General features: G+C 48.4%; 1 protein-coding gene across 2 annotated transcripts in view; it reads left to right on the top strand.

Annotated features, from left to right (window-relative positions):
- Positions 1 to 6,404: 6,404 nt before the first annotated feature.
- Positions 6,405 to 23,826, top strand: part of LOC143960078 (LON peptidase N-terminal domain and RING finger protein 1-like) — a 165,323-nt gene continuing 147,901 nt past the window's right edge. Inside the window, exon 1 of one of the 2 annotated variants that reach the window (XM_077468356.1) lies at positions 6,405 to 7,111. In XM_077468356.1, the coding sequence (XP_077324482.1) occupies positions 6,802 to 7,111 (310 nt within the window). In that variant the 5' untranslated portion in view covers positions 6,405 to 6,801. The remainder of the gene's footprint in view (positions 7,112 to 23,826) is intronic. The other variant, XM_077468357.1, reaches the window with a different exon arrangement.

Raw genomic sequence — 23,826 nt, 5'->3', positions numbered from 1 at the left:
TCCCCTCTCTCTGTGTACTCTCCCCTGTATGGTCACCCATTTCCCCTCTCTCTCTGTTCTCTCCCCTGTATGGTCACCCCGTTTCCCCTTTCTCTGTGTCCTCTCCCCTGTATGGTCACCCATTTCCCCTCTCTCTGTGTCCTCTCCCCTGTATGGTCACCCCGTTTCCCCTCACTCTGTGTCCTCTCCCCGGTATGGTCACCTCTATTCCCCTTACTCTGTGTCCTCTCCCCTGTATGGTCACCTCTATTCCCCTCTCTCTGTGTCCTCTCCCCTGTACAATAACCCTGTTTTGCCTCTCTTTGTCCTCTCCCCTGTACGCTCACCCCGTTTCCTCTCTCTCTGTGTCCTCTCCCCTGTAGGATCACCCCGTTTCCCCTCTCTCTGTGTCCTCTCCCCTGTATGCTCACCACGTTTCCCCTCACTCTGTGTCCTCTCCCCTGTATGGTGACCCATTTCCCCTCACTCTGTATCCTCTCCCCTGTATGCTCACCCCGTTTCCCCTCTCTCTGTGTCCTCTCCCCTGTATGCTTACCCCCTTTTCCCTCTCTCTGTGTCCTCTCCCCTGTATGGTCACCCTGTTTCCCCTCTCTCTGTGTTCTCTCCCCTGTATGGTCACCCCGTTTCCCCTCTCTGTGTTCTCTCCTCTGTATGGTCACCTGGTTTCCCTTCTCTCTGTGTTCTCTCCCCTGTATGGTCACCTGTTTCCCCTTTCTCTGAGTCCTCTCCCCTGTATGCTCACCCCGTTTCCCCTCTCTCTGTGTCTTCTCTCCGTTATGGTCACTCCGTTTCCCCTCATTCTGTGTCCTCTCCCCTGTATGCTCACCCCGTTTCCCCTTTCTCTGAGTCCTCTCCCCTGTATGCTCACCCCGTTTCCCCTCTCTCTGTGTCTTCTCTCCGTTATGGTCACTCCGTTTCCCCTCATTCTGTGTCCTCTCCCCTGTATGCTCACCCCGTTTCCCCTCACTCTGTGTCCTCTCCCCTGTATGCTCACCCCGTTTCCCCTCACTCTGTGTCCTCTCCCCTGTATGGTGACCCATTTCCCCTCACTCTGTGTCCTCTCCCCTGTATGCTCACCCCCTTTCCCCTCTCTCTGTGTTCTCTCCCCTGTATGGTCACCTGTTTCCCCTCACTCTGTGTACTCTCCCCTGTATGCTCACCCCCTTTCCCCTCTCTCTGTGTTCTCTCCCCTGTATGGTCACCTGGTTTCCCCTCTCTCTGTGTTCTCTCCCCTGTATGGTCACCTGGTTTCCCCTCACTCTGTGTACTCTCCCCTGTATGGTCACCCCGTTTCCCCTTTCTCTGAGTCCTCTCCCCTGTATGGTCACCCCGTTTCCCCTCTCTCTGTGTCTTCTCTCCGTTTTGGTCACCCCTTTTCCCCTCTCTCTATGTCCTCTCCCCTGTATGGTCACCCTGTATCTTCTCCCCTGTATGGTCACCCCATTTTCCCTCTCCATGTATCCTCTCTTTTGTATGGTCACCCCGTTTCCCCTCTCTCTGTGTCCTCTCCCCTGTATGGCCCCCCGTTTCCCCTCTATGTGTCCTCTCCCCTGTATGGTCACCCCGTTTCCCCTCTCTCTGTGTCCTCTCCCCTGTATGGTCACTCCTTTCCCCTCTGTTTCCTCTCCCCTGTAAGATCACCCCATTTCCCCTCACTCTCTGTCCTCTCCCCTGTATGCTCACCCCGTTTCCCCTCTCTCTGTGTCCTCTCCCCTGTATACACACCCCATTTCCCCTCACTCTATGTCCTACCCCCTGTATGGTCACCTCTTTCCCCTCACTCTGTGTTCTCTCCCCTATATGCTCACCCCATTTCCCCTCACTCTATGTCCTACCCCCTGTATGGCCACCTCTTTCCCCTCACGCTGTGTTCTCTCCCCTGTATGGTCACCTCTTTCCCCTTACTCTGTGTTCTCTCCCCTGTATGGTCACCCCGTTTCCCCTCTCTGTGTCCTCTCCCCTGTATGGTCACCCAGTTTCCCCTCTCTCTGCGTCCTTTCCCCTGTATGGTCACCCCGTTTTCCCTCTTTCTGTGTACTCTCCCCTGTATGGTCACCCGTTTCCCCTCTCTCTCTGTTTCCCCTCTCTGTGTCCTCTCCCCTGTATGGTCACCCAGTTTCCCCTCTCTCTGCGTCCTTTCCCCTGTATGGTCACCCCGTTTTCCCTCTTTCTGTGTACTCTCCCCTGTATGGTCACCCGTTTCCCCTCTCTCTCTGTTCTCTCCCCTGTATGGTCACCCTGTTTCCCCTTTCTCTGTGTCCTCTCCCCTGTATGGTCACCCATTTCCCCTCTCTTTGTGTCCTCTCCCCTGTATGGTCACCCCGTTTCCCCTCTTTTTCCTCTCCCCTGTACGGTCACCCGTTTCCCCTCACTCTGTGTCCTCTCCCCTGTATGGTCACCTCTATTCCCCTTACTCTGTGTCCTCTCCCCTATATGGTCACCTCTATTCCCCTCTCTCTGTGTCCTCTCCCCTGTACGCTCACCCCGTTTCCCCTCTCTCTGTGTCCTCTCCCCTGTATGGTCACTCCGTTTCCTCTCTCTCTGTGTCCTCTCCCCTGTAGGATCACCCTGTTTCCCCTCACTCTGTGTCCTCTCCCCTGTATGCTCACCCCGTTTCCCCTCACTCTTTGTCCTCTCCCCTGTATGGTCACCCGTTCCCCCTCTCTCTGTGTTCTCTCCCCTGTATGGTCACCCCGTTTCCCCTCTCCCCTGTATGGTCACCCATTTCCCCTCTCTTTGTGTCCTCTCCCCTGTATGGTCACCCCGTTTCCCCTCTTTTTCCTCTCCCCTGTACGGTCACCCGTTTCCCCTCACTCTGTGTCCTCTCCCCTGTATGGTCACCTCTATTCCCCTTACTCTGTGTCCTCTCCCCTATATGGTCACCTCTATTCCCCTCTCTCTGTGTCCTCTCCCCTGTACGCTCACCCCGTTTCCCCTCTCTCTGTGTCCTCTCCCCTGTATGGTTACCCCGTTTCCCCTCTCTCTGTGTCCTCTGCCCTGGATGCTCACCACGTTTCTCTCCCCTGTATGGTCACCCGGTTTTCCCTCTGAGTCCTCTTCCCTGTATGGTCCCCCCTTTCCCCTCACTCTGTGTCCTCTCCCCTGTATGGTCACTCCTTTCCCCTCTGTTTCCTCTCCCCTGTAAGATCACCCCATTTCCCCTCACTCTCTGTCCTCTCCCCTGTATGCTCACCCCGTTTCCCCTCTCTCTGTGTCCTCTCCCCTGTATACACACCCCATTTCCCCTCACTCTATGTCCTACCCCCTGTATGGTCACCTCTTTCCCCTCACTCTGTGTTCTCTCCCCTATATGCTCACCCCATTTCCCCTCACTCTATGTCCTACCCCCTGTATGGCCACCTCTTTCCCCTCACGCTGTGTTCTCTCCCCTGTATGGTCACCTCTTTCCCCTTACTCTGTGTTCTCTCCCCTGTATGGTCACCCCGTTTCCCCTCTCTGTGTCCTCTCCCCTGTATGGTCACCCAGTTTCCCCTCTCTCTGCGTCCTTTCCCCTGTATGGTCACCCCGTTTTCCCTCTTTCTGTGTACTCTCCCCTGTATGGTCACCCGTTTCCCCTCTCTCTCTGTTCTCTCCCCTGTATGGTCACCCTGTTTCCCCTTTCTCTGTGTCCTCTCCCCTGTATGGTCACCCATTTCCCCTCTCTTTGTGTCCTCTCCCCTGTATGGTCACCCCGTTTCCCCTCTTTTTCCTCTCCCCTGTACGGTCACCCGTTTCCCCTCACTCTGTGTCCTCTCCCCTGTATGGTCACCTCTATTCCCCTTACTCTGTGTCCTCTCCCCTATATGGTCACCTCTATTCCCCTCTCTCTGTGTCCTCTCCCCTGTACGCTCACCCCGTTTCCCCTCTCTCTGTGTCCTCTCCCCTGTATGGTCACTCCGTTTCCTCTCTCTCTGTGTCCTCTCCCCTGTAGGATCACCCTGTTTCCCCTCTCTCTGTGTCCTTTCCCCTGTATGCTCACCACGTTTCCCCTCACTCTTTGTCCTCTCCCCTGTATGCTCACCCCGTTTCCCCTCACTCTTTGTCCTCTCCCCTGTATGGTCACCCGTTCCCCCTCTCTCTGTGTTCTCTCCCCTGTATGGTCACCCCGTTTCCCCTCACTCTGTGTTCTCTCCCCTGTATGGTTACCCCGTTTCCCCTCTCTCTGTGTCCTCTGCCCTGGATGCTCACCACGTTTCTCTCCCCTGTATAGTCACCCCGTTTCCCCTCTCTCTATGTTCTCTCCCCTGTATGGTCACCCGGTTTTCCCTCTGAGTCCTCTTCCCTGTATGGTCCCCCCTTTCCCCTCACTCTGTGTTCTCTCCCCTGTATGGTCACCCCGTTTCCCCTCTCTCTGTGTCCTCTGCCCTGGATGCTCACCACGTTTCTCTCCCCTGTATAGTCACCCCGTTTCCCCTCTCTCTATGTTCTCTCCCCTGTATGGTCACCCGGTTTTCCCTCTGAGTCCTCTTCCCTGTATGGTCCCCCCTTTCCCCTCACTCTGTGTCCTCTCCCCTGTATGGTCACTCCTTTCCCCTCTGTTTCCTCTCCCCTGTAAGATCACCCCATTTCCCCTCACTCTCTGTCCTCTCCCCTGTATGCTCACCCCGTTTCCCCTCTCTCTGTGTCCTCTCCCCTGTATACACACCCCATTTCCCCTCACTCTATGTCCTACCCCCTGTATGGTCACCTCTTTCCCCTCACTCTGTGTTCTCTCCCCTATATGCTCACCCCATTTCCCCTCACTCTATGTCCTACCCCCTGTATGGCCACCTCTTTCCCCTCACGCTGTGTTCTCTCCCCTGTATGGTCACCTCTTTCCCCTTACTCTGTGTTCTCTCCCCTGTATGGTCACCCCGTTTCCCCTCTCTGTGTCCTCTCCCCTGTATGGTCACCCAGTTTCCCCTCTCTCTGCGTCCTTTCCCCTGTATGGTCACCCCGTTTTCCCTCTTTCTGTGTACTCTCCCCTGTATGGTCACCCGTTTCCCCTCTCTCTCTGTTCTCTCCCCTGTATGGTCACCCTGTTTCCCCTTTCTCTGTGTCCTCTCCCCTGTATGGTCACCCATTTCCCCTCTCTTTGTGTCCTCTCCCCTGTATGGTCACCCCGTTTCCCCTCTTTTTCCTCTCCCCTGTACAGTCACCCGTTTCCCCTCACTCTGTGTCCTCTCCCCTGTATGGTCACCTCTATTCCCCTTACTCTGTGTCCTCTCCCCTATATGGTCACCTCTATTCCCCTCTCTCTGTGTCCTCTCCCCTGTACGCTCACCCCGTTTCCCCTCTATCTGTGTCCTCTCCCCTGTATGGTCACTCCGTTTCCTCTCTCTCTGTGTCCTCTCCCCTGTAGGATCACCCTGTTTCCCCTCTCTCTGTGTCCTTTCCCCTGTATGCTCACCACGTTTCCCCTCACTCTGTGTCCTCTCCCCTGTATGCTCACCCCGTTTCCCCTCACTCTTTGTCCTCTCCCCTGTATGGTTACCCGTTCCCCCTCTCTCTGTGTTCTCTCCCCTGTATGGTCACCCCGTTTCCCCTCACTCTGTGTTCTCTCCCCTGTATGGTTACCCCGTTTCCCCTCTCTCTGTGTCCTCTGCCCTGGATGCTCACCACGTTTCTCTCCCCTGTATAGTCACCCCGTTTCCCCTCTCTCTATGTTCTCTCCCCTGTATGGTCACCCGGTTTTCCCTCTGAGTCCTCTTCCCTGTATGGTCCCCCCTTTCCCCTCACTCTGTGTTCTCTCCCCTGTATGGTCACCCCGTTTCCCCTCTCTCTGTGTCCTCTGCCCTGTATGCTCACCCCGTTTCTCTCCCCTGTATAGTCACCGCGTTTCCCCTCTCTCTATGTTCTCTCCCCTGTATGGTCACCCGGTTTTCCCTCTGAGTCCTCTCCCCTGTATGGTCGACCCGTTTCCCCTCACTCTGTTCTCTCCCCTGTATGGTCACCCCGTTTCCCCTCTCTCTGAGTCCTCTCCCCTGTATGGTCACCCCGTTTCCCCTCTCTCTGAGTCCTCTTCCCTGTATGGTCACCCCGTTTCCCCTCACTCTGTGTTCTCTCCCCTGTATGGTCACCCCGTTTACCCTCTCTCTGAGTCCTCTTCCCTGTATGGTCACCCCGTTTCCCCTCTCTCTGAGTCCTCTTCCCTGTATGGTCACCCCGTTTCCCCTCACTCTGTGTTCTCTCCCCTGTATGGTCACCCAGTTTACCCTCTCTCTGAGTCCTCTTCCCTGTATGGTCACCCCGTTTCCCCTCTCTCTGAGTCCTCTTCCCTGTATGGTCACCCCGTTTCCCCTATCTCTGAGTCCTCTCCTCTCCCCCTCCTCACCAGGACCAACATTATGAAACACAGGATTCTGTCTGTTTCACAACAAGGGCGGGGATCACACGTCAGCCAATAGGAGGGCGCCCTGCCGCATCACGTGTGCGCTTACTTTATGTAATGTGACAGCACATGTTATATCATCTTTTTTTTTCTTTGTGTTTATTTTTTTGTTTTTAGAATAAGGACCGGCGCCGTCCTGTGACACCTCATTGTGTGCCCTCCTCGCTGCTCTAATGCAAGCCGATACTTTCTGCTTTCCTCTTATCCTGCCCACCTCAGGATGGCATCAGCTGTTCTCTGCGATGGATGCCAAGACGGAGGAGTCCCCTGAACTACGTGCTGACAGCAGCAGGCACTGTTGGTAGCTGGAGAAGTGCTGCACTCCTTATTTTGCAAACATTTTTGCTTTATTTTATTTTTTTATAATTTTTTTTAAGGATTGTTAAAGGGACTTGAGCTTGTGCCCTGAGGTGACATTAGACTGCCGTGAGATGATGGAGCTGTTGGCTTGTCCATGCTGCCAGCACCCTCTATGGGACCCTGTGACTGTCCCCTGTGGGCACACTTTCTGTAAGAGGTGCCTGCAGGGAGCAGCTAGGGGCAGGTGCCAGGTCTGCAGAGCCAAGCTGAAGATCTCAGGCGACCAGGAGCTCAGATGTAACACCCTGCTGTCCGATCTGTTGGACAAGTGCCTGGACCCCCACACCAAAATCAACAGGATCACAAGGGACCTCCACCATCTCATCGCCCAGCAGAAGTATGAGGAGGCTGGGAAGGTGGCCTGCAACGCTGTTACCCTGGGTAAGGATGCACAAACGAGGGGCGCGCACAGGGTTCAAGGGATCAGCTAGTCTAGTTTTAGGTTGGAATTCAAAAAAGAAAAGTTTAGCCTTAGCACTCTTTCACATTGGAACGACAGGTCAAATCGCATGACAAGTCGCACTCTATTGTCTACTGTGGCACTGTCCATATCGGTGCAACGCCAACATTGTGCTGCCGCATCGATTTGAAAAAGTCCCTTTGGTGATTTTGAGTGCGACTTACATAGACATCTGTGCATGAAGCCGCACAGATGTCTTCAAAGTCGCACCTGAAATTGCACTAACACGCGGCTTCGAAATTGTGCGATTTCAAATCAAGACACACAATTTCAAAGCTGCATTCAATGTGAACGAGGGCCTAGAAAAGTTTTGAGTAGCCAGAGTTTGGAAAGGTGAAGGCTGACTGGTTCAACCTTATTAAAGTATATATGAAGCTATTTTATTTTTCTTACTTTGGATAAAGTAGATATTGACTAAGGCCTGGTTCACATCGGGCCGATTGAATATGCGATTTGATATGCCAGTTTGGAGCCTTTCGCCGGGAACAGCATTGTCAGAATTGGTGCGACACTAAAAAGTGGTTCCTGTACTACTTTTGGCATCTTCAGGGGTGATTTCAATAGACATCTGTGCATGAACCAGCACAGATGTGAACCTAGACTTAGACTCAAATATGGTAGATAGGTCAGTGTATGTATGTCAGATAGGTAGGTCAGTGTGTCAGGCAGGTGAGTTTAGTGGTCAGCATTGATGGGCTTACCCCCTTCCACACAACTACACGACCCCATTGCCCAGCCAAAAAACCCCATGCTACTACACCCCCCCCCCATGCCGGCCTTGGACTTCGGGCTGAAGCCCCTTGTCTTTTTGCCACCTAGACCCAAGCTGAAGTTTAGGAATAATTGTTTTGCATAGTTATATTAGTTCAGCTTGTACCCATGGAAGCATTAGTCCCTCATACTTTGGTGATCCTGTGCAAGCTACAAATCACTGTAGTGGTCATTACTACTTCTGCAACAGCAGTAGTCTTCTTAGTCCCTTCTGCATAGAAACCACGGGGGGTCACTCAATCTGCACTGCCGCAGTTCACAGATCCCATTGTAATGTCTTTTAGTGAATACAAGGCATTCTCTGATTGGATGCTACAAAGAGGCAGGATGGTGACATTACAGTCTCCACCTCATTAGAGAATGCCTTGTATTCATTGTAAGAAATACAAAGCAACAAGTATCAAGTGAGGAACCCCCTGTGGTCACTGGGCAGAAGGGCAGCCACTAGGCATTGGACCCAGAAGGCTGCTGCGGTCACTGTAGGATCTGCCAGGTATGAGCTGTGCATACTCACATTGGTCCAGGCAGGAGAAATGTAACTATGCAATAAAATGCAAACCTAAACTTGAGCTTAAAAGTGTATCTAAACCCAAAACTTAAAAAAAAAACGGAACTAAACCCTGGTTCACACCAGTGCGGTTTTGTAATCGAAAAATAGTGCAATTTGTACATCCGATTTCACTGCGGCTTGTGACTTCATTAAACAGATGTCAATGCAAGTCGTATTAAAATTGGGGAAAAAAGTACTGCAGGAACCTTTTTCAAAGTCCCTGCAACATGAGTCATGGTGATTTGAACGGTTCCATTGCAGGCAGTGAGGTGTGACTTGTCATGCGATTTGGAATTGACAAAAAATTGACAAGGGCTAAAAAATGTATATTCTGACACATGTAACTAACACATTGGTTGTGCTCTCTACCAAACTGTCAAACCATCAAGTGGCTGGTGTCACAGCTGATCACATGTGGCAGCATTATGCTAGTTGAAGATCAAACAGAGGGGAAGATGGCAGTCTCCTTGGCTGTAAATAATAGCAAGGCTTAGTTCCTCTTTAGCCCTGCTTCACACTAATGCAAAGCAGGAAACGCACGAGATGCGCTGCGTTTCCCTGCTTTGCATCACTCTGCATAGCATCCATGCGATCTGCTGTGGGTGTCAATGTTAGATTAACGACACCCCGAAACAGATCACAAAACGCAGTGCGATTGCCAGAATTGCATCATATGGGTGTGAACACTCATGCAATGTGATTCAGGTGGGGGAAAAAAAGGGTCCTGCAACATTTTCACACAGATGCGATGCGATTTTAAGCCATACAAAATGTATGTCTCAAATTGCAATGCACAGGCTTTACGTGATATGCACAGGAATGCAGTGTGATTCCTGTGCGATTCACATTGTGGTGCGATTCCTTTGCGAATCACATGTGGTGTTCGGCACGCACTGGTGTGGACCCAGGCTTAGGTTTTGGACTGAGCAGAGAAGAGTTAGAACCCCTGCCATGTTTTTATTGCTGTCCCTGTGCCCACTGGGAAGATTCACCTCTCGCCTTGTCTTGATGACCATTGTCCCCAGCACTTGGGGCTCATTCACACCAACCCACATGCTAAAATCCATCCTCTAAGGTGATATTAAACTCTCCGTTTTCTAAATACTTCCAACAGCTGATGTAATCACTTACTCAGTATGCAGCTTCTTTTTCTTTTAATCCTTGCCTATTTTACAACTTAAAGGGGTTGTAAAGGTAAATTTTTTATTTTCTACATAGATTCCTTTAAGCTAGTGCATTGTTGGTTCACTTATCTTTTCCTTCGATTTCCCTTCTAAATGTTTTTTTTTCTTTGTTTTCTTTGTCTGAATTTCTCACTTCCTGTTCCCCCTCAGTAAGCTGTTCAGTAAGCTGTTCTGGCTGACTAACCACCAGCTCGGATGATGGTGAGAAGTTTACTGAGGAGAAACAGGAAGTGAGATATTCAGACAAAGAAAAAAAACATTTAGAAGGGAAATCGAAGGAAAAGGTAAGTGAACCAACAATGCACTAGCTTAAAGGAAACTATGTAGAAAATAAAAAAATTACCTTTACAACCCCTTTAAGCTGATGCCAAGACTGCAGCCCCAGGTTTCTTGTTTCAGGGTGGCTCCTTACTTTTGCAGCACCCTGTGGGACCCACGATTGCATGCAGTGAATAGAGTTTTGTCCCTCTACACTGTGTACATCAATAGAAACACACAGCCTTATAGCCTAGGTTAGCAAGACACTCCCCCGGTCCCCTCCCCTGGACTGCACTGTCTAATGTTAACTCTTTCCTGTAACTCTCTACTGTTCAAGGAAGCAGCAACGAGAGTCAGCACCTTTGGTAGTTGTAAACTGCAGGTGCTTGGTTAACAATTTTACCAGTTTACTGAGGGATGTTTATTTTATTGTGCTGTTAAAGAGGAAGTAAACCCTGATGGGTTTACTTCCTCTTTGTCTTCCTGCAAAGGTAAAGCATAATGGGCTACTATGCATCGCATGGCATATCCCCGTTAGCAGCGGCATGCCCAGTGCGCCTGCGCGCCGCTGTCTATGGCGCATGCGCCGTAGACAGCGGTGCCTGTCTTTTTGTAAATATCTCCTAAACCGTGTAGGTTTAGGAGATATTTCTTGGACCTACAGGTAAGCCTTAATCTAGGCTTATCTGTAGGTCAAAGTGGTCTGTAAGGGTTTACAACCACTTTAAGTTAATCAAATGCTGGTTTGTAATTCTACTTCAAGTATAACAAAAGACAATTATTTTTTATTTTTTTATTTTTTTAAAGTTTTGGATAGAATGAAGAAGGTTTCGAATTAGAACACCTGTCAGTTTTTATTGCTATCTGTGTCCCTGCTAGAGACATTCATCCTATTTGTCCTGTTTACTACTATCATTGAAAGTGGAAGTAAAAGAAAATTCCAACTTTTGGGTTGTCTCCCGAAACATATAGAGGGGAAATCTAGGCGATCCGAGCGGAAGTGATAGCAGGTACCTGTCAAAACTAAGTACTTGCTCCACCCCCCTCCCCCCAAAAAAGTGCCATTTCCTACCGAAGAGCAGGGGGGAGGCCTTAAAGCGTAGAAATGAGTCCTAACATTAGATGTCAGAGATTCCCTTACATTGGTGGTTCATTTAGGCAGGCGATCAATCCACCATTGCTCATTGCTCAATGAACCCCAAGCAACTTCTGGTGGAACCCTGGTGAAGGAAGGCTGCTCTAGTACGTGCTCCTTACTCACTCTTCTCCTAAAGCAACTCTGTCATTAGTTTAAAGCGGTAGCAAACCGCTGTGTGTTTTTTTTCTACCTCAAGGGTAAAAGCATAATGTGCTAGTATGACTCTCATACTAGCACATTATGTGACACTTACAGGGCATGCATTAAGGTAAAAAAAAATGTCCAGGAAGGGTTATAACCTTTTTTCTAATATCCTAATGGCAACAGTCACAAAGCCAGAAAGTGAAAGGAAGCCTTCCCAAGGGAGAAACATGGTAATGGAGGCCCTTAACCACTTCCCGACCAGCCTATAGCAAAATGAAGCCTGGGTGGTGGTTATGTTATTCTGACTGGACATCATATAACGTCTTTCAGGATAACGAGTCGGCATGCGCCTGTGGGGGTGTGCAGCGTGGCGATCGGTGGTGCGGTGTGTCAGTCTGACACACCACAACACCGATCTCAGTAAAGAGCCTCTGACGGAAGCTCTTTACCATGTGATCAGCCATGTCCAATCGTAGCTGATCACGGTGTAAACAGGAAGAGCCGTGTATTGGCTTTTCCTCACTTGCGTCTGATAGACGTGAGCAGAGGAGAACTGATCGGCTGCTCTCCTGACAAGGGGGTCTGCGCTGATTGATTATCAGCGCCCCCCCCCCCCAAAATGCCCACATAAGATCACCAGGGATGCCACCAGGACCGCCAGGGATGCCCACCAATGATGACCTCCACATATGCCACCCATAGCCACCAGGGATGCCAATCTGTGCCAACAAATTATGCTAATCAGTGCCCCTCATAAATTCCTGTCAGTGTCTCCTTATCAGTGCCATCTGTCAGTGTCCATTAGTGCTGCCTATCAATGCCCATCAGTGCTGCATATCAGTGCCACCTATCAGTGCTCATCATCAGTGCCCATCAGTGCCAGCTCATCAGTGCCAATTGTCAGTGTCCATCACTGTCCATGAGTGCCACCTATCAGTTCCCACCCGTGCCCATCAGTGCCACCTATCAGTGCCGCCTATCAGTACCCATCAATGCAGCCTTTCAGTGCCCATCAGTGCTGCCTATGTGTGCTTATCAGTAATACCTATAAGTGCCCATCAGTGCCACCTACCAATGCCCATCAGTGCAGCATTTTAGTGCCCATCAGTGCTGCATATTAGTGCCCCTCATCAGTGCCACCTCATCAATACCACCTCATTGGTGCCACCTCATCAGTGCCCATCAGTGAAGGAGAAAACTTACTTATTTAGTAAATGTTATAACAAACACAGAAAACCTTTTTTTTTAAAAAACATTTTCGGTCTTTATTTATTTGTTTAGCAAAAAATAAAAACCCCAGAGGTGATCAAATACCACCAAAATAAAGTTCTATTTATGGGAACAAAATGATAAAAAATTGGGTACAGTGTAGCATGACCGCGCAATTGTCATTTAAAATGGACGGAGTTAAGAGCTGAAAATTGGCTTGGGCAGGAAGGGTGGAAAGTGCCTGGTATTGAAGCGGTTAAAGAATACTTGGATCCTGAGTCTGTAGTTGATGCAAGAATTAAAATGAATTATTGTATTAGTCACCAGCGTCTTCCTTGTAAGTTGTCTGCAGAGTTCACTTTTGGTATATAAAACACCTGTTAAAATGCATATTATGTCTGATTATGAAACTTCATGCTAATCTGAAATCCGTGCGATCTTTAACCTGAAAATATGTTTATGACACTTTCCCTTGTCATATGTTTGTGTTATACAACAGTCCTGATAGATATTCGAACGGTACAAATGTTGTACTACTTAGAGCTGGTTCACACCGGGAATCGTACAGGAACAACATGCCGTGCGATTCACATGCAGTTCTGTGCAGTGTGATTTCATCCTATTCATTGAATTGGCTCAGATCACACTGCACCACCCTTAAAGTAGTGCATACGCTACTTTTGGAAACTCACTGCAACCAGATAACGATGTACTTCTGTAAAATGTGATCCAGTGCGAGCAAACACACTGCATTTGTGACCTGTGTTTGGGTTGTCATTAACCTAGTATTGACACCCGCTGCAGATCATAACTGCAGTGTGTTTTGAATGCGAGAACTATCATGAAAGAAAAGGAACTACTGTGATAGTTTGATTGACAATTACTCTGTCATACATCCTTGTGCCCAAATACATTTTATTAAATTTTTTTAATATAGAGCTTTCTTTTGTGGTTATTTAATAATCACTGTTTTTTTTACTATGTAAAAGGAAAAATACCAACAATTTTTTGTTTAATTTAAAGTGATTGTAAAGCTTTTTTTTATTTTTTATTTTTTTTTAACTTAATTAAAATAATAAACATGTTATACTTACCTGCCCTGTGCAATGGTATTGCACAGAACGGCCCCAAACCTCCTTTTCTAGGGTTCAGTGCTCTCGGCTCCTCCTCTTGTGTCTGCTACCATAAAAAGTCACTTACTATAGGGGCAGACCTGGGGGCTCAATTTCGAGCCGGGCTGTGTGTGTCTATAGACACACACAGTGCAGCTTGGCCCCTGATCTCACTCCCTCCTTACTGGATTTAAAGCGGGAGTCCACCGGGACTCCGCGTTTTTTTTTTTTTTTTAAAAGCCAGCAGCTACAAATACTGCAGCTGCTGACTTTTAAAATAGTGACACTTACCTGTCCAGCGCGCCCGCGATGTCGGCACCCGAAGCCGATCTCTAGGTCGTCTGTCGGGTACTGCCGCCGCCATCTTGGGTATGGGAATCAGGAAATGGAGCCTTTCGGCTTCATTTCCCGGTTCCCTACTGCGCATGCGCGAATTGCGCTGCACAATAAGGACGCTCCCCGCTGCCTCTGGGATCTGTGTGTTTCCCAGCAGGCAGCGGGGCACTTGCGGGAAGGGGCGGGCACTTGCGGAAAGGGGCGTAAGTTACGCCCCTTTCCGCAGAGAGCTATCCCGGAAGTGGGTGCAGTTACCTGGATTATCCAGGTAACTGCACCCCCCTCCCCCCTGAAAGGTGCCGATTGTGGCGCCCGAGGGGGGGAGGGTTCCGATGAGCGGAAGGTCCACTTTAGGGTGGACCTCCGCTTTAACTGACAGCAGCAGAAGTCATTGGCTCCCACTGTCTCCTGTGAGAAGAGAAATGGGAGAAGGGCTGCTGCAAATGGGCATAGCGCTGGATCAAGAACAGATTCAGGTGAGTATTTAAAGGATGGCGGGAGGCACAGACACCTTAATGCAGAGAATGTCTTTTTTGCCTTTAGAAATAGTCTTAAAGTGGTTGTCAAGTTAAAAAGTGTAGCACAGTACAGCAGTCATAGTTCATGGATCAGGACTATGCAATGCATAGAACAGCTTGCAGATTTCAGTGGTCAGGAGTTAGTACTCCCTTATGGTGAGTGGGGAGTGCCTCTTTACATGTTGGTTGTCAGTGGTGTGTGCTTCCTTTAATGCTGATCATCAGTGGTCAGTGCCCCACAACACTGGTCGTCAGTGTGCCTCCTCTAAGATCAAGATTCATTAAGATATTGGCAGAAGACAAGGGCTTGTTTATATTTTGTATTGAAACTTGTGATCGCTGTGATTGGTTCACAGTCATAAGGCACAGAGCCAATCTGGTGGGCTCTGTGCATTTTGCCTGACTCATGACAGCTTAATCACAGGCATTGTGTGCACACTTGGAATGTATATATGCAGGAGACGGAGGGCTGTTAACAAACAGCTTTCCAGAGAATTGGGTCCACCAACCTGCCTTTTTTTTTTTTTTTACAATGGCGTATTATTAGGGTGGTACTTAAATGCTGAACTAAACACCCCATTTCATGCAAGTATCATATATTGGTAACATTTCCTTCCCCAATGTGTGCACATAAATTTAAAAGCATAACAGATCTGTTATAAATAATATACTGCATATCCCCCTCTCCTCAGCACCACCATTACTAAAACCAGTAATTAGATACCATAATGCATAATCTGGATTTCAGTAAGGTGGCAAAGATGCCTCTAATGTGGTGGACTTAATAAGTAACAAATAATTAAAGAAGAAGTACAGCCAAAGCTTGTTCGTTCTGCATACCTGTGACCCATTCTCAGCAGAATGCTGAAGCCTGCTGTCGGCCAACGTCACAGAGCCAGTCCAGGCTCAAGCAAGGTTGCCACCATATGGTCGGGATCTGCACATATGCCTGAATTGGCACCCGGCAACTCCCGCCCCCTTCACAGATCAGTGCTCCATTGAGTGCGTGGGGGGGGCGGGGGGGACGGGGGTGGGACGAGCAGAAAGCAGTGACTGACAGTCACCAGTTCTCTGCGCAGGGAGCTGTGAGAATTGAGCGATTGGCTGTGTTTGATCGCTAAGTTCTCAGTGTTAGAGCCAGCGGGGGTAGAGCCGGTGGGGGACAGATGCAGCATCAGTCCGACACTGCATCCACCTAGGTAAGAATGATTAAATAAAACCCATACGTCTCTTTTAACTCCTTCCTCTTGCAACATTGTTTCTTTGCAGATTCTCATCCTAGAATAGTGGCACCACACAATAATATTTGCTCCGTGTAGCACTTCACACAAGTGGTACTATGGTGTTGATTTACTAAAGGCAAATAGACAGTGCACTTTGCAAAATGCAGTTGCACTCTGCAAAAGCAGTTGCTCTAGAGCACGGGTGCCCAACAAGTGGCTCAGGGGCCTAAATGTGGCACATTCTGTCACAGCCATCTTGGTACACCCCGCAGTCACCCACAGTAAGGATACAGTGTGAAAGCCGGTGTTCTGTCCAAAAGTGTCCGGTCATCGAATAGTGTCCGCCCCGTACTGGGCTTGCACAGTACCAAAGAAAAGGAGACTGCGAAAGTCTCCGAAGAAGAACGACTCCTTTGCACTGAGTCCAGGTTGAAGCTCCACTATCCAAGTGGACATAGGGTTGCTCATAGTAACAGGGCCCCTCGAGGGCTCACTTCGCTCGCCACGCTTCGGGCAGGGACTCGCTTCCCTCGGCTATTTTTTATTCTAACTCTATATTCACTTGGATGGTGGTGCTTGAACCTGGACTCACTGCGCAGGCGCCGCTTATCTTCGGAGATGTTCGGCTTCTACATCACCGGCACACGGACATCTTTTTACACCCACTGGAGTCTGCCATTTCATACTTATTTTTACCAGTAAACTGAGCTTATATACACTTAGCAAAATTATAAATGCAACACTTTTGTGTTTGCCCCTATTTATCATGCGCTGAACTCAAAGAGCTACAACTTTTTCTATGTACACAAAAGGGCTATTTTGTGTACATGTCTGTCTAAATCTGTGTTAGTGAGCACTTCTCTTTTGCCGAAATAATTCATCCATCTACCTCACAGATGAAGAACTGGAACACGCTTTTGTATATGCCGATCCAGAGCATCCCAAACATGCTGAATGGGTGAAATGGTGAATATGCTGGCCATGCAAGACCTGGGATGTTTTCAGCTTCCAGGAATTGTGTACAGATCCTTGCAACATGGGGCCGTGCATTATCATGCTGCAACATGAGGTGATGGTTGTGGATGGATGGCACAACAATGGGCCTGAGGATCTCGTAACGGTATCTCTGTCCATTCAAAATGCCATCAATAAAATGCACCTGTGTTCATTGTCCATAGCATACGCCTGCCCATACCACAACCCCACTGTCACCATGGACCACTCAATCCACAACATTAACATAAGCAAACCACTCACCCACACGATGCCATACACACTGTCTGCCATCTACCCTGTACAGTGAAAACTGGGATTCATCCGTGAATAGAACACCTCTCCAAAGAGCTAAACTCTATTGAATGTGAGCCTTTGCCCACAACACATTTTTACCCTTAACCACTTGCCGCCCGCCCTATAGGCAATTGACGGTGACAAAGTGGTTTCATAATCCTGATCGGACGTCATATGACGTGATCAGGATTATGAGCTGCTGCGCGCCCCCGGGGGCGCACATCGCGGCGATCGTTGTTGCGGGGTGTCAGTCTGACACCCGGCAACTACGATCTCGGTAAAGAGTCTCCGACGGAGACTCTTTACCACGTGATCAGCCGTGTCCAATCACGGCTGATCACAGTGTAAATAGGAAGAGCCAGTGATCGGCTTTTCCTCACTCGCGTCTGTCAGACGCGAGTAGAGGAGAGCCGATTGGCTGCTCCTCTGACGGGGGGGGGGGGGTCTGTGCTGATCGATTATCAGCACAGCCCCCCCGAGGATGCCCACACTGGACCACCAGGGATGCCACCAGACCACCAAGGATGCTAAGCAAAAGGTAATCTTCCCTAGACCACCAGGGATGCCAGTCAGCACAATGGATGCCAATCAGTGCCCATAATGGATGCCAATCAGTGCCCACAATGGGCATCACTGATTGGCATGCATTATTGTTTGGCACTGATTGGCATCCATTAGTACAGTATAACACCAATGCTGCCTATGAGTGCCCACCTGTGCCGCCTATCAGTGCCCACCTGTGCCGCCTATCAGTGCCCACCCATGCCCATCTGTGCCACCTATCCATGCCCATCTGTGCCGCCTATCCATGCCCATCTGTGCCGCCCATCCATGCCAATCCGTGCCAGCTATCAGTGCCAATTTGTGCCACCTATCAGTGTCCATCCGTGTCGCCCATCCATGTCGCCCATCCATGTCGCCCATCCGTGTCGCCCATCAGTGCCGCCTGTCAGTGCCGCCTATCAGTGTCCATCAATGCCACCTCATCAGTGCCACTTCACTGGTGCCACATCATTGGTGCCCATCAGTGCCGCCTTATCAGTGCCCATCAGTGTAGCCCCATCAGTGCCCATCAGTGAAGGAGAAAACATACTTATTTACAACGTTTTGAAACTGAAACAAAAAAAAACATTTTTTTTTTCAAAATTTTCGGTATTTTTTTATTTGTAGCGCAAAAAATAAAAACCGTAGAGGTGATCAAATACCACCAAAAGAAAGCTCTATTTGTGGGAAAAAAATGATAAAAATTTCATTTGGGTACAGTGTAGCATGACCACGCAAATGTCATTCAAAGTGCGACAGCGCTGAAAGCTCAAAATTGGTCTGGGCAGGAAGGTGTTTAAGTGCCCGGTATTGAAGTGGTTAAAAATCTCCATAGGTGATGCTTAAAAAATTCTACAGCTTGCATGTTTTGAGTTACAGAGGAGGTCTAACGTTTTTTGTATATTGTGAAGGATAATGGTATGTCGCGGAAATTGATACCCAACATATCACGCTTCAAAGTTGCGCCCGCTGGTAGCATGGCAACAAATTTTTACCCTTAAAAATCTCCATAGGTGAGGTTTAAAAAATTCTACAGCTTGCATGTTTTGAGTTGCAGAGGAGGTCTAACGATCGTGGCGATACCTCACATGTGTGACTTGAACACCGTTTTCATATGCGGGCGCTACTCACGTTTATTTTTAATTTTTACACTGTTCTTTAAAATGTAAACATACCTTGTAATAGTACGTCCTCCCAGAGTTAAGCAACATCCCTATAGCCGTCATTCGGCTATGAGCCGGTTGTTAAGTGGTTAAATATGAGATATGGGTTCAAAAAGACCTCAGATCTCATATTTACACAAAAATGCAATAAAAAAATTAAAATAAATAATTTAATGTCATTTGGTTTTGATGTTGCTTCCGCCCTGCAGCCATATGGAGACAGGTGGGGCCATCTTCCTCTCACTCGCCTCTGTGCCAAGCTAGGGAGCAGACGCGATTCACCGCAAGATCACTCTTATTGGCGGCCTGAGAGCCCCCCCCAAGCCACTCTTCGGCGCCCTCCGGCCCCTCTCCCGCCACCGATAAAAGTGATCATGCGGCCAATCCGCCGCAGAGGCAACTTTAATCTTGAAGCGGACCGCCTGCTAAAGAAGAGGATACCGAGGTTATGCCAGCTAGCTGCTGCCATAACAACGATGCTCCTCTTCAAAGTAGCGACGTAAAACGATGGCGGGCAGTCAGTAAGTGATTAAAGGTAAGTTTAATACTAAAATCACAGTTTATATATGATCATATCTGTTCTGCAGTGGTTGCCAAGCTGTTTTCAAACTGATCCGCAGTTGCACTGAGCCATAGACTTCGGTCATATTACCTGCGGGTTTGGTGCTTTTCAGAACTTTTCAGAAAGTGCACTACACCTGCAGAAGTCTATGGCAAAGTGCAGCTAACCCCCAGGAAAGCCACAGGTGCACAGTTCTGCACCCGCAGTGTGGGTAAAACATAGAACATCAGTGTGCAAGTGCCCTTAGGTCCCATTCACACGATCGGTCAGACCCAATCAGACCCTCCATTCACCTCTATGGAGCAGCAAATGTAAACAGACTTGTGTCCGTTCACACACGCCTACCTCCAATCCGATCCGCTTAAAAAAAAAAACCCCAAAAAACAGAAGGGGATCTGTCTTCTTCCATCTGGGGGGGGAATGGATTGGAGGGTCCAAAGAGTAGAGTGGGCTGTGTCGCTGTGTCCGTGTCTGCTCTGCATATGTGTAGTGTCACTGACCTGTCATCCACCTGCACCACTCACTGCGGCCTGCGACCCATTACCAAGTCGCTTAAGTAGTCGTTGCTCTTCAAAAAGTTGGGCATCCCTGCTTTAGAGCTTAGTAAATGAGGTAAAGCTTCACTTTGCAAACAATACCCAATCACATGCAAGGAATTTAAAAAAAAAACAGCATTTTTGCTTGCACATGATTGGATGATGGAAGTCAGCAGAACATCTGCCCTTTTACTAAGCTCTGGAGCAACTGCTTTTGCAACTGCACTTTGAAAAGTGCACAGTCTATTTGGCTTTAGTAAAGCAACCCCTATGAGTCATTGGCTAACAATGTGGCAGAGAAATTAAATTTTTCCAAAGAGGTACAGATTTCCTATATGGAAATACATTGAATCAGCAGATATATAGTTTCTTGCCAACACTGCAGCAAGTCCTCCAAAGGAATTCATTATGGATGTGTGCTCTCCACTGCAAATACCTTTCTATAAACAGATCCCATTCATGACGTGGCAGAGCCATTTATAATACGTGCTGAGGTATACTCACAGTGCAGGTAGATATATTGATACAGTTTAACCTATATATATAGTTAATACTGCGATGGTAACTCATAGCAGTGCCTTTCCAGCTAATGGGGTTGCAGAAATCCTTCCCTTATCAGTAAGGTCAGCTTACCGTACACACTTTACTTCTCTGCTCTCTACCCCTGTAAGCAGACTTCTAACAGTGCAGTGCCCTTCACTAGCTCCTTGTGTGGTTTTGCCCTCCTCCAGTCTGCACTGCTGAATATAGGGTCCCGTTCTAACTTTTCCCAAATATGCTACAAAATGCACAGGAAATGTGTGTGTTGCCACACATTTCGGAAACACATTGCAGACACACGTCACGCTTGCGGTGCCATTAATTGCACAACACCACAAGCATGGTAGCAGATGAGCATTTTGCCATGTGGCAAACATGCTACAAATGCTTCAAAACACATGTTCAATGATCCAAAAAATGCTCCATGCCCAAAGTGGTACGGTAGTTTCTTTGGCACGTTTGTTGCGCATAGGCATACAAAAAATGCACAAAAAAATGCACGTTCCTGCTATGCGAAGTGTGAATCGAACCTATAAGGGAGATACCAAGGCAAATTCAGGTACCTGCATTTAAGAGAGATGTAAAGCTTAATTTTTTTAATTTGAATTAAAATAATAAATATGTTGTACTTACCTGCTCTGTGCAATAGTTTTACACAGAGCAGCCCCCAACTTCATCCTCTGGGGTCCCCTGCCGGCACTTTTGGGTCCTTGTCTCCATGTTCCACCATAGTGAAGCTCTTCTTCATTAACACTATTGCTCTGGAGAAAATGCACTTGCAGAGACTTGTAGACTTGCCGAAAGCTGCCATTTAAATGGCAAAGCTGAAAAAAACCCTGACAAGGCTGCATGACAAGGCTTCATAACAAGGCTACATGACAAGGCTGCATGACAAGGCTACACAACAAGGCTACACGACAAGGCTACATAACAAGGCTACATGACAAGGCTACATAACAAGGCTACATAACAAGGCTACATGACAAGGCTACATAACAAGGCTACATGACAAGGCTACACAACAAGGCTGCATGACAAGGCTACATAACAAGGCTACATGACAAGGCTACATAACAAGGCTACATGACAAGGCTACATAACAAGGCTACATGACAAGGCTACATAACAAGGCTACATAACAAGGCTACATGACAAGGCTACATAACAAGGCTACATGACAAGGCTACATAACAAGGCAACATGACAAGGCTACATAACAAGGCTACATGACAAGGCTACATAACAAGGCTACATGACAAGGCTACATAACAAGGCAACATGACAAGGCTGCATGACAAGGCTGCAAATGACCCTGACAAGGCTGCATGACAAGGCTAAATGACAAGGTTACATGATAGGCTGCATGACAAGGCTGCATGACAAGGCTGCATGACAAGGCTACACGACAAGGCTACACGACAAGGCTACACAACAAAGCTACATGACAAGGCTACATAACAAGGCTACATAACAAGGCTACATGACAAGGCTACATGACAAGGCTACATAACAAGGCTACATGACAAGGCTACACGACAAGGCTGCATGACAAGGCTGCATAACAAGGCTACATGACAAGGCTACATAACAAGGCAACATGACAAGGCTGCATGACAAGGCTGCAAATAACCCTGACAAGGCTGCATGACAAGGCTAAATGACAAGGTTACATGATAGGCTGCATGACAAGGCTGCATGACAAGGCTGCATGACAAGGCTACACAACAAGGCTACATGACAAGGCTACATGACAAGGCTACATAACAAGGCTACATGACAAGGCTACACGGCAAGGCTGCATGACAAGGCTACATAACAAGGCTACATGACAAGGCTACATAACAAGGCAACATGACAAGGCTGCATGACAAGGCTGCAAATGACCCTGACAAGGCTGCATGACAAGGCTAAATGACAAGGTTACATGATAGGCTGCATGACAAGGCTGCATGACAAGGCTGCATGACAAGGCTGCATGACAAGGCTACACAACAAGGCTACATGACAAGGCTACATAACAAGGCTACATGACAAGGCTACATAACAAGGCTACATAACAAGGCTACATAACAAGGCTACATGACAAGGCTACATAACAAGGCTACATGACAAGGCTACATAACAAGGCAACATGACAAGGCTGCATGACAAGGCTGCAAATGACCCTGACAAAGGCTGCATGACAAGGCTAAATGACAAGGTTACATGATAGGCTGCATGACAAGGCTGCATGAGAAGGCTGTAAATTACACTGATAAGGCTGCATTTATAGGCATTTAAAAGTTTTTCCCTTAAACTTCCCTCCTAAAAGTTTTTTTCCTCAAAATTCCCACCTACACTTGGGGTGCGTGTTATACGGCGGCACATGTTATACGCCAATAAATACGGCACTTTATTTTGCATAAAAATATACAAAAAACAAATACTTCAACAGGGTACATTCCACTCTGTACCAGAATATACCTCTTGTGAAGGTCTGCATGGACAGCGTCTCTGTTTTGCTGAACCCCTGCTCCAAGATCATCTTCTTTCCGAAGATCTCCGGGGTCATGTCGGGACTCTTCCGTCCACCTCCTTCAGCTGCAGCATGACAGTCTGCTTCACCCAAGGCTCCAAGACTGGGAGCCCGTCTGTAGGCAGGTACAGCTCGGCCGGTCTCGGCTGGCTGGAGTGGTGGTTGAGGGGGCTTCAGATGAAGTGGCTGGAGCAGGGTTCTTCTTCATCGTTTAGCTGGTCTTATTGCTCTTCCCCATCATCTCGGAGTTGGATGCCGCTTCAGGAGATCTTAGGCGGCTTCCTTCTTTTTCCTCGACGGCTTCACTCTTCCGCAGCCTTTACAAAAGCTCTTGAGCGTGTACTGCCCGAAGATAGTAATGCAGAGTCGGGGGGAGACCACAAATTCGTTCCCTGTGGGGGCTAAGCCTCTGCCCAATAGCAGCAAGTAGGTGAAGCTGAATTGAATGAACGATCCTACAAGGCTGAGCCGAGGGTACCCCACAAGGTCCAAATGGCTTGGATAGATACAAGTGGTTCTCAACGTCCTAGCTGTGAAGCAGAGACACCCCTAAAGGCTATAGTCAATACTATAGTTGATCTTAGCCAAAAGGCCAAGAAGCGATCTACTCTATTTACCTTCAGCAAATTTACCCCATAGAAAACAATTGTTTTCTGTGTGGCCCAGTAGTGACCAGTGTTTTACTGTAAAACGCTATTCGCCGCATTAGTGTGAATTTAACCTTACAGATTAATACAGAGCTGGATTTATTTCTGCCTTTTATATCTGCTTGGAGTTTAGCTTTCAACAATCTGGTTACAGGAAAAAATTCTGACATTAGGGTTGATTTAGACCCATTTCACAACACACCGCCGATAGCGTGGGCGGTAAAACGCCGCTATTTTTAGCTGCGTTTTACCGCCAGATTTGCGGTGCATTTTGGCCGCTAGCGGGACGCTCTTACCCACCGCTAGCGGCCGAGAAAGGGTTAAAACCTCCGGCAATACGCCGCAGTAGCGGCGTTTTGCCGGCGGTATTACAGCGCTGCCCCATTGATTTCAATGG

Source organism: Lithobates pipiens, unplaced genomic scaffold (assembly GCF_037356315.1).
Source record: "Lithobates pipiens isolate NorthernLeopardFrog02 unplaced genomic scaffold, aLitPip1_a1.2 Scaffold_8, whole genome shotgun sequence".
NCBI classification, from domain to species: domain Eukaryota; kingdom Metazoa; phylum Chordata; class Amphibia; order Anura; family Ranidae; genus Lithobates; species Lithobates pipiens.
The sequence above is the reverse complement of the archived record's forward strand: the minus strand, read 5'-3'. Positions and strand labels throughout refer to the sequence as shown.